We start from the raw sequence: 9,592 nt of genomic DNA on the forward strand, positions 1-9,592 counted from the left end.
CTTACGGCGTACTGGTTGTCTCCCAACATCTCCCTAACGGCGGTCACAAGCTCGTTGGCCTGGAAACTGTGTATCGAAAGTCGCTTACCGATACCGGCGTCAACGCAGTAGTTTATGTTCCGAAACTGGTCGGCAAAAACAGGGAATCCAATGATCGGCACGCTGTTCCAGATTGCCTCATGGGTGCTCAGTAGTCCGCTGTGTGTGATGAACAGTTTAATGTTGGGATGGGCCAGCAAATCGTTCTGAGGCATCCAGGCACGAATGTACACATTCTTGGGCACCTTCATCGGTAGCTTGGCCTCGTCGGATTCAAACTTCCACAGGAACTGATACTGCGGGAGCCGCCCCATCGCGGTCAGAATGTTGGTAATGCGCTCGGGACCCAGCAGATCGCTGCGGGCATTGCTGCCGAGCGAGAAGAGAATGAATCCATTTTTAGCTCCCTCAACCACTTTGAGCAGATCCGCCGGTAGTGGCTTCGCTGGTTGGATTTGCATTCCGCCGACCGGTATCATATTCGGCATCATCGGTTCCTTGTACTGGATAATAGGATTGACGTTGATGAAGGACACTTTCACGTTTTTGGAAAAGCTATTAATGCTCGGAGCATTTGGGTAGCGTTTATGGAAAATTCGCTCCGATTGTGGTACGAGAAAGCTCTCGTGGAGTATCACATCGTACAAATCGTAGTAGAGATTCTTCACTCGCTGCACAAAACTCATCGATTCTGGTGCATCAAATACGATATTTGGAATTAGGCCCGAGTAGGTGAACGAACCTATCAATGACGCAGCGGTCGATTGGGCATTGCATGGCGCGGATGGGATATATGGAACTCCCTTAAAGCGGTGTAGTATCATTGAAGAAACGCACGGACCGATCATGTAATCACTCACAAACAAATCGAACTTAAAGTCCTGCGGATAGGACAGAAGCGAGTGCAGCCCTTCCGACTTGATGGCTGCTTCGCAGAGGTCCAGCCCTAGTTCATGGAACACCTTGAGTAGTGTCGTCGGGCTTTCGTTGGCCATAGCGAAAAAGTCAAACTTCTGCCGCAACGAGGTGTTGTACATTGTACTGTAGAAATTCTCCAGATGAATGTAGGTCAGGTTTGGTGGCGGTTTCTTCTCCACATCGGCACTGATCACCGTCACATTGTGGCCACGTTTACCCATCTCGTTCATCAGTGGACGAAGCCTGTTCCAAGAAATTGGACAAAAAGAAATGGTATTGTTAAGATGTGTGTCGGGAAAGAAAAATTAGCCTCTTACCATATGTAATGACTCGGCGAAGGAACGCCGGACATGAAGAGAATATTTGCCGCCTGACAAACGGCGAATGCTCCCAGCAAAACGATCCAGACCGATCGGTGAGCCATTTCTAGGCCAGGTGCACGCGTAAAGTGTACTACAAGTGGCATCTCCCCTCCCGTTTATATGTTCATTGTGTCAACTATAATGTCAACAAATGACGTACTTTAGGGCTCTTCAGATAACGTTCGTGACTGGCAAAACTGAACCAACTACCTTGCAGCGATGTCAAGTTCACGATCGAGGATGAGACTGTTCCGCTATGAGCCACCTTGATCCAACGTTATCAACAAGCGATCGTTTGGTCACCTTTCGGCCGTATTCCTCAATCACCTTCACCCAAATGTCCTCTATGTTCTAATCCCCAGAGAAACGGAGAAAACCCCAACCCAACTGGACATGTTCAATCCGGCCACCGTCATGAACGCCGGCTTCCTGCGAGGACGCCCCCTGGTGGTGCTAATCCACGGCTATACGGGACACCGTGACTATGCACCGAACCCCACGATACGGCCCGCTTACCTGGCCCACGGCGAGTACAACATCATCTCGGTCGACTACGGACCACTGGCGCTGGAACCGTGCTATCTGCAGGCGGTGCGTAATCTTCCGACGGTGGCCAACTGTACGGCCCAGCTGTTGGACTTCATCATCGCCAGCCGCATCGTGCCGCTGGAGGACATTCACGTGGTGGGCTTCAGTCTCGGCGGTCAAACTTCCGGCATGATCGCCAACTACCTGCGGGCGGGCAAGCTGCGGCGCATAACGGGGCTCGATCCGGCGAAGCCACTGTTTGTGTTCGCTCCGAACGACCAGAAGCTCGATCAGTCCGATGCCGAGTTCGTGCAGGTGATCCACACGGACGTCTTCCAGCGGGGTATACTGCATCCGAGCGGACACGTCGACTTCTACGTGAACGGCGGTGTGGAGCAGCCCGGCTGCAACATGGCCACCATGATGACGGCGGGCGAGTGCAACCACAACCGGGCGCCGGAGTACTACGCTGAGTCGATCGGGACCGACGTTGGCTTCTACGGGTACCGCTGTGCCCACTGGTACCTGTACATGTTGGGCATTTGCCGAGGAGGCGGCCCGAACCAGCAGCTGGCCATTATGGGCGCGCACACACCCAACACGTAAGTAGCGTCTGTCTATCGGCAACCCGCAGTGGCCACAACGAGCGGACCACATCATCTGGTGCGCGTGGTGGAAAGTAAAAGTAATTTCAACTCCTCCTGGCGGGCTTTCCACAATAACATCGCCCCGATCCGCCCCGCGCGCGCCTTATCGTTCAACGAGGGCATCGAGATAGTTCCATGGCAACGCTCGCCAAGATCATCACCGTGCTCACGAAGCGCGAAGCCGGGTGGGCAACAAGTTGCCAAGTTGTCACATAAATCGTCCCCGCATTCCGACGGTACCGGGCAAACGGGGACCTGGAGTCTCATTACGCGCGCACCGCAAGTTGGCGTTGCGTTGCTTAATCTTAAGTCCTTCTCCTCCTCAGTGGATTACGTAAGACCGGTCCATGACCTAGGCAGTGCGACTAACCTGCGAGACCGGTAGCCCCTAACGAAACTCATGCGCTTCCTCTCTACTCTACTCCAGCGCTCTAACTTACGATCGGTTTCCATTACTCCGCAGGACACGCGGACTCTATTTCCTGCACGTAAACATGATGCCACCTTACGCAAGAGGAAAAAACGTGACGCTCCGCGATGAACTGGCGATCATAGCTGCCAACATACGGAACTAGTGTCCGGCTGGTGACCCCGTCCCCGAGGACACAAAACCCTTGCGGATAATGAGACAAATTACGAAATACATAGCCCTACCCCGTTGGTCCTGATGCGTATTATTTGTGTTTTTGGAATAAAAAGGAAAACATTATAAGCCATAGGTCACACGCGCGGAGGAGAAGGTAAGCGAGCTATTCCCTTCGGCGAGCGTAGAACTGGTTCAAACGCCAGCGCCAGCTGCCTCGCAACCTATCATCATCGGGCCCGGCCCTCTGGCGAATGAGAAAATCGTTTTAATTCGCGGCCCGAGGTGACGGGAACCATTATCAGATGCTATCATTGAGAGGCGCCCTGAGCCACGGTCACGGTGGAAAAAAAATCGCGAATGCTCCCATGAACTTCAACCGCGGCAATCCGCGGCCCTGGCGAGTGCGTGAATCGATGAACAGCGAGCGATTCATTCAATCCGCTCACGATGAACACGGCGCGAAAGGGTTGGAGCGCAGGCCATCCGCGGGCTCCAAACGCATTCCAACGATCAGTCAGTTTCCGTGAAACCAGTGGCCGGTTCGGTTGTTGTGCGCTGCGCCGTTCCAACTTGATCCCCCCCGTGGCGCTCTAGCCGAGCCTCTGCACTTGTAACCCGCCGATCAGTGACCGTTCCACCCTAAATACCCGTTGATCGTGTGGCGAGTGTTTGTTGTTGGGGACCCATCCATAATACCCCCTATTACGCGGGATCGACGATGATCCGTAACGGCTAGTGGCCGTTGAACGAAAAGCGAAAGTTTGTACGCAAGAAAAGCCGACAGAGAGGTGCGGCTGCGCCCCCGTGTGTGATTACGGCGTGGAAAATTATGTGGCCGCGCAATGTGTAACCCGTTCTCGGATCGGATGAAACGGATCGATAGAGAAGAAGCGTTCTGCTGCTGAACGCGCTCGAGATTATTGTAGGCCCCAATCGCGGCGGGTGTTTATGTTTTCAACCTGCCGAAAGCGCAACCCGAATCGAGAGAGAAAACAAAACCAGTTTCGGATGAGTCAATCGTTTTCCCCATCGCGCGCTGCATTCTGTGCCACCAAAAGCAACCTGTCCGGGGTTGCCTAGAAAAGGAAAAACAAATAAAAGGCCAAATCTGAAATGGACATATCGTCACCGTAGGAAACCAGCCAGCGGAACAGCGTCGTCGCAGGGTGGCAACTGTTACTTAACCCCAAACGTCGAAGAAGTGTTAGCAAGTGAAAGATCCGCTCTCCGTGAGCTACTTTGAGCGATCCGGCCGACCGACCACCGGGGAAGTGAATCCGTGAATCCGTGAGATGCCGGGCCGGGCCACATAAGCGAAAGTGGCTGTGTTCAAATACTGAGCGCCAAATTGCGATTGCGTGTCGACCCGCATAAAGCCCTACACCACCACCACCCGATCCCGATCAGCTGGCGCAATCGAACAAAATGCAACTTCCGGTCGCAGCGGTTGGATTGGTTTCCATTTTCTTCGCGGTGAACCCGCGCATCGGGGCAGGTAAAGGAACCGGAGCCGATTTGGGGACCAACATTAAGTGAAGTCAAAGTGGGGGGTCATAAATTATTGTGGTGCTGTTAAAGGGCCCCGCGGTTTGATGACGGATTAAAACTAGTGTCCAGCTAAAAGCCATCCTAGAAAAAACCGGTTCGTGCGTGTCGCGCCTAAGTCACCTTCGCAACAATTCGTTCTGAGCCCATAAAGTTTGTCCTTGGTGTAATGGTCGGCGGACTGCGGAGTCTAAGTATTCTAGCTCTTTGGTGCCGGTCCAAGATTGCCGGTCCAAGATTGCCGGTTTTCCCCATTTTAACCGGCGAAACGAAGCTGAAGCTCTGAAAGTGAAGCCAGCTGGTCGCGCCAGCTGGTTGTCACAATTTAAAGATGACAAATCGGCGCGACCTACATTAACACACAGCATTTGGGAAGCTCGTCCCGCCGCTGGGGGATCTCGCTGTTGTTCGTGTGTCACCCCCGGTGGGTGTCCGCAACACCGTCTCACAACCATATCACGGCCGTCGATCGAATGGATCGCGGGTTCGCGCCAAATCACCTGCATTTAACACGCCGTTGGCACACCCGGCTCGGGCGGCCTAGTGAGGCGCGACTTATTTTCGAAATGATCGCCTTTCAAGGTTAGCGTTTCACTTCTCCTTTTTTTCGGTGACGCCGTGTTCGGCTTTTCCCTGGGGCCTCTCGGGGGGCGATGATGGAGCTGTCATGATGTAACCAGACCGGGTGGACGCACGTTTCACCGCGTGTGTATTTTCGGTGTATTTTGTCGCGGTACGCGTCACGATTCCTTAACGACGGCTCCCCGCCCCGTTTGCCATTTCGTAACAAGGAAGTAACCAGGCGGATCTGCAGGTCGCGCACGATCGCGCAGTTCATCCCGTGCGGACAAAGCAGGCTGCAACCTTGACAACCAAGCCCAGCAAAGCAACCGCCCAGCCATCTAATGTCACGAGAAATCTCGAAGGTGAACTCGCGTACGCTAATTGTTGGGCTGCGAGAATTTGCATACAAGACCCCTCGAGACTGGGGCCGGCTAATCGCTACTACCCCGTCTGTGCCGACTGACTTTGTGGCGAACGAAAGTGAAAGGAGTTTACAACCGGAACGTGGAAACCGGAGACACCGGGACCGGTCGTCTCGTCGTTAGAGTGAGCTGAGCGTAGTGTTTCGGAAGTTAAGCCCGCTGCTCTCTGCGAGAACCTGAGTCATTGCGCGTTCGGAGAGGGAGAGAAAGTGCAACGGGTTGCTGGTGGGTAAAGTGGAGCACAAACCAACCGGGATCCAAGTGCACCGAGTGATGCAATCGCGCGCACCGAAGAAAGCTGTCGTGCTGAGCTTTGGGCATATGCAGGAGGGCAACTGCAATAAAAGCGGCGAAGCTATCGGCGGCGGCCCAACTGTGGCCGCAGGATGCCGTAATGCCCGGGGTGCCATAATCGGTGATGACCGCCCGCGAACACGAACCGCAACATAGTCGGCTTTGCACCGCCATCACCGTGCCGACATTTGTTACTCTATCGCCATGGCTTCCTACCACGTCGCGATATTATTTTTGTGCCGCTTGAACGATGCCTTGAGGCGTCATAAAGGGGGCCCACCTCGAGTGAACTGTGCTCCGCCAAAACAAGCAGATCGTTGTTGTTTTGGGGGAGAAACAATTCGCCAGCCAGTTTTATGAGCACTGCCACTTTATGTTGGCCAGTGGCCAAAGTGAAACCTTTTACTTCCGTTCATCTGAGCATTTAAAAGCCCTCACGCAAACGTGGCACGACAACCGATCGATCATGAAAAGCAAAATCCACGTGAGGTAATTACGCATTCATCTCTCGCTCGGCGTTCAGTTTCGCGAAAGGTCAGCCGGAATTAGACGTCGGGTCGGGCAATCGAATCGAAGTGGCGAAACATTCGAAGAAAAAAACGCAGCCTCAAGTTTTTCCCTTGAAATGACGTGCGTGGCGGACGCCGGCCACTCACGACCCACGACGGGCAAAAGGTTCTGAGGTGATCGAACGGCCTAGTGCTCTGTTGAGGGGCGTTATGTTAGGGGAAAAAAACATCGGCCAAGCGATAGAGGCCACCGGTTGCGTTAGGTCGTCCCTGAAAGTGGAGTAGCCGGAGCAAGGATTGACCACTTGGCGGCTGCGCCCGGCAGCTTTCCAATTACAGCGGCGGCGAAGGTAACGAGAATGGGGCTTTTGGGGTGGAAAATGAAATTTGATATGCAGCTGTGTCACGTGCGGCCCTCGTAGGTTTCGGTTTGCCTTGATAGTCCAACACGAAAATCTTACCTTCCACGCGCTCTTGCGAACCGTCAGTTCGCTGAGCCCTTACACAATTAGGGCTCGACTATGGATTGCATCATACCGTTCAGGTCTAGGACACGAAAGCTGAGCAGACTGGAAACTGGTGGTAAATGCCGGTGCAAAGCATGATGTCGCACAATGGTCGCTATCTGGAGCTCAAAATTAACCAGCCAGTTAGATGACTCTACGGTTCCGCCAAGCCTTGGCCCAGCTTGATGAAAAATGCATTACCCATGTTGTACTGCTTTCGCTTCCCAGCATTGCGTAACGCAAGCCAGCGCGATGTGGGTCAATTACTGGGTTACTGGAAAAATGGATGTTTAATTGTAGACTAGACAACCCGACTAGGCCCTAGTTATTGTTGCGAATCGCATCGTCGCCACGCATTACCGTTTACTGTACCGTTCCATCTTTGTTTTTCCGTCGACCAGCAGCGCAGAAAAAGGAGACCAACAATGTGTTCAATACAACCTCGTGCCTTGAGAAACCGTACCGCTGTCCGCACCCGAGGATCAAGTTCTACCTATACACGCGGCGAACACAGCAGAATCCGGAGCTGATCGACGTCCAGGATCCGGAGTCGCTCTACTACACACACTGGAACCCGACGCACCCGGTGAAGATCGTCATCCACGGGTTCGGCGGTGGGCGCAATCTGTCGCCGAGCCCGGACATGCGCAAGGCGTACTTTACCCGTGGCAACTACAACATCATCATCGTGGACTACGGAACGGCCGTGACCGAGCCGTGCCTGAGCCAGATCGAGTGGGCCCCACGGTTTGGCAGTCTGTGCGTGTCGCAGCTGGTCCGCTACATTGCGCAGCATCCTCGCGGCGTTCCACCCGACGATATGCACCTGATCGGATACAGTGTCGGGGCGCACATTGCAGGGCTGGTGGCCAACTATCTGGGGCCGGCCGAAGGTAAGCTCGGTCGCATCACCGGGCTCGATCCGACCATCTTCTTCTACGGCGGCTCGAACAACTCGCGCGATCTGGATCCTTCCGATGCGCACTTTGTGGACATAATCCACACGGGCGCCGGCATACTGGGCCAGTGGAACCCGGGCGGTCACGCCGACTTCTACGTCAACGGGGGCACCAGCCAGCCCGGGTGCGCTAGTTCGACCATTTTTCGTAAGTTTCCGTGCGGAACCGACCGACGTGCGGGCGAATGCGAATTGAATCCTCGGGGGGCCCTGGCCCTGGCCGTTTTACACCCACAGAGACACTGGCCTGCGATCATACGAAGGGCACACCGTACTTCATTGAGTCCATCAACAGTGAGCGTGGCTTTTGGGCGGGACCATGCCCAACGCTCATCTCGTACCTTCTTGGGTGGTGTGAACCGAAGGACTCCGATTACGTCCTGATGGGGGAGCACGTCACGAAAGCGTAAGTAACCAGGGTACCATTTCGGGCACACGACTCCACACAGGTAACCGTGATATCTTTGCAGGGCCCGTGGCGTGTACTACGTGACGACGAACTCCAAACCGCCGTACGCCCGTGGATTTCCGGGCAAAAATCGACGAACGGCCAAAACCTCCGAGTATAGCGGCGTGCGACGGAAGTAACCCCGAAAGCCTCGCCTTCGTCATCAAAAGCTAAGGGTTGTGATATCGACCCGCGTCGGGTCGCCGAAGTGGTCCAAGTATTATTCATACCCTGTGTACCATCTCGCCATCGACATCGAGCATCACCGAGGGTGGCAGCATCAGCATTGCCAATACGTTTTTAATATATTAGGCAGCTACCCCGACGGGACACGGGGGCTAATGGGGTTTGGAAATGGTAGTTGAGCCAGCCAGATGGTTAGTATATTAGCAGCGAAAGGTTACATTAGCCACTAGCTGTAGCTTTAGTAGCGCGGTTAACGTATCGAGCACATCGAGCTTCTTTCGCAAATCGCACCAAGCGCCAGGCCAAACGACAATAGATGCAATAATCACTATTACTAGTTAATTACAGGTGCCGGCCACCAGGGCCAAAGGATTAGCGCAACAGCGTGCTGTTGCTTATGGCGGCCGGTTAGCTTCGCTTTATTAGGCTCATCTCATGATACGCAGCTTGTAGAAACGGAGTCCCGGACCTGAACATAGGTTAGTGTAGGCACATTGCTAGGATGGGTTCGGTGGGTTTCTCCTTAGAGGGAGGTTTAGGGCGTAAAATAAATGACTCTGCCACTGCAGTTCGGTTGGTTCAGTTCAACAGGTTTAAATATACGCATTTTTATTGGATTGGTTTTGGGGGTTTTGTCACGTTCTTCGGGCTTCGGGTAAGTGAGTCTACACACGCATCATTACACGCGGAATTTGTATCATGCTCCTCCTCCGGGCCCTTGGGCGGCCCAACCGGGCCAATTAGGAATACTGTAACTGTAGAATGCAATATACCGTAAGTTTATTGAACGAGTGATTTTGCCGCCCTTCCCGCTGCTGCTGGGTCTTGTACACCTCTTCGGTTCGCTCCGCTCCTTCAGCCCTTAAGTTAAGCACAGTTACGATGATTTGATTATGATGCGATTATTACAACGAGACGGTTCGAACATTATTGAAACTGTGGCTCCTCCAGGCCCATTCCATTATTTATATGTTTGCTATTTCCGTTTCCCGTTTCCGTGTTTGTGGCGAAACGATCAACGATCGCCCTCTTTGACAGAGATAATACATACGGTGTGTTTTGCTAAAGTATTGCACAGTG

General features: G+C 53.6%; 3 protein-coding genes across 3 annotated transcripts; 2 read left to right on the forward strand and 1 right to left on the reverse strand.

The window, feature by feature from the left end:
- Nucleotides 1–8: 8 nt before the first annotated feature.
- Nucleotides 9–1,381, reverse strand: LOC128276198 (UDP-glycosyltransferase UGT5-like; the record flags this gene model as incomplete). Its single annotated transcript, XM_053014668.1, has 2 exons — nt 1,275–1,381; nt 9–1,200 (listed from the first exon to the last, which is right to left on the reverse strand). Coding segments are annotated over exons 1-2 (1,299 nt in total), but the record flags the coding sequence as incomplete, so codon positions are not given.
- Nucleotides 1,382–1,470: 89 nt separating this feature from the next.
- Nucleotides 1,471–3,069, forward strand: LOC128276196 (lipase member H-A-like). The gene is made up of 3 exons (XM_053014666.1): nt 1,471–1,475; nt 1,682–2,449; nt 2,958–3,069. The coding sequence occupies exons 1-3, from the start codon at nt 1,471–1,473 to the stop codon at nt 3,067–3,069; spliced, it is 885 nt and encodes a 294-aa protein (XP_052870626.1).
- A 1,250-nt stretch (nt 3,070–4,319) lies between these two features.
- Nucleotides 4,320–9,098, forward strand: LOC128276197 (lipase member H-like). The gene is made up of 4 exons (XM_053014667.1): nt 4,320–4,575; nt 7,325–8,026; nt 8,116–8,284; nt 8,349–9,098. Exons 1-4 carry the CDS (start codon nt 4,506–4,508, stop codon nt 8,464–8,466), a joined length of 1,059 nt encoding a protein of 352 aa, XP_052870627.1. The 5' UTR covers nt 4,320–4,505; the 3' UTR covers nt 8,467–9,098.
- The last annotated feature ends 494 nt before the right edge of the window (nt 9,099–9,592 follow it).

This window comes from Anopheles cruzii, unplaced genomic scaffold (genome assembly GCF_943734635.1).
Source record: "Anopheles cruzii unplaced genomic scaffold, idAnoCruzAS_RS32_06 scaffold00723_ctg1, whole genome shotgun sequence".
In the NCBI taxonomy this organism is placed as follows: domain Eukaryota; kingdom Metazoa; phylum Arthropoda; class Insecta; order Diptera; family Culicidae; genus Anopheles; species Anopheles cruzii.

Excerpts from the sequence above, each read along its gene's own strand:
- LOC128276196 (XM_053014666.1), top strand. Across the intron at positions 2,450-2,957 it reads GGCGCGCACACACCCAACAC|GACACGCGGACTCTATTTCC; the intron begins GTAAGTAGCGTC and ends ATTACTCCGCAG.
- LOC128276197 (XM_053014667.1), top strand. The coding sequence starts at position 4,506 with ATGCAACTTCCGGTCGCAGCGGTTGGATTGGTTTCCATTTTCTTCGCG. Across the intron at positions 4,576-7,324 it reads GAACCCGCGCATCGGGGCAG|CGCAGAAAAAGGAGACCAAC; the intron begins GTAAAGGAACCG and ends GTCGACCAGCAG. Across the intron at positions 8,285-8,348 it reads GGGGAGCACGTCACGAAAGC|GGCCCGTGGCGTGTACTACG; the intron begins GTAAGTAACCAG and ends ATATCTTTGCAG.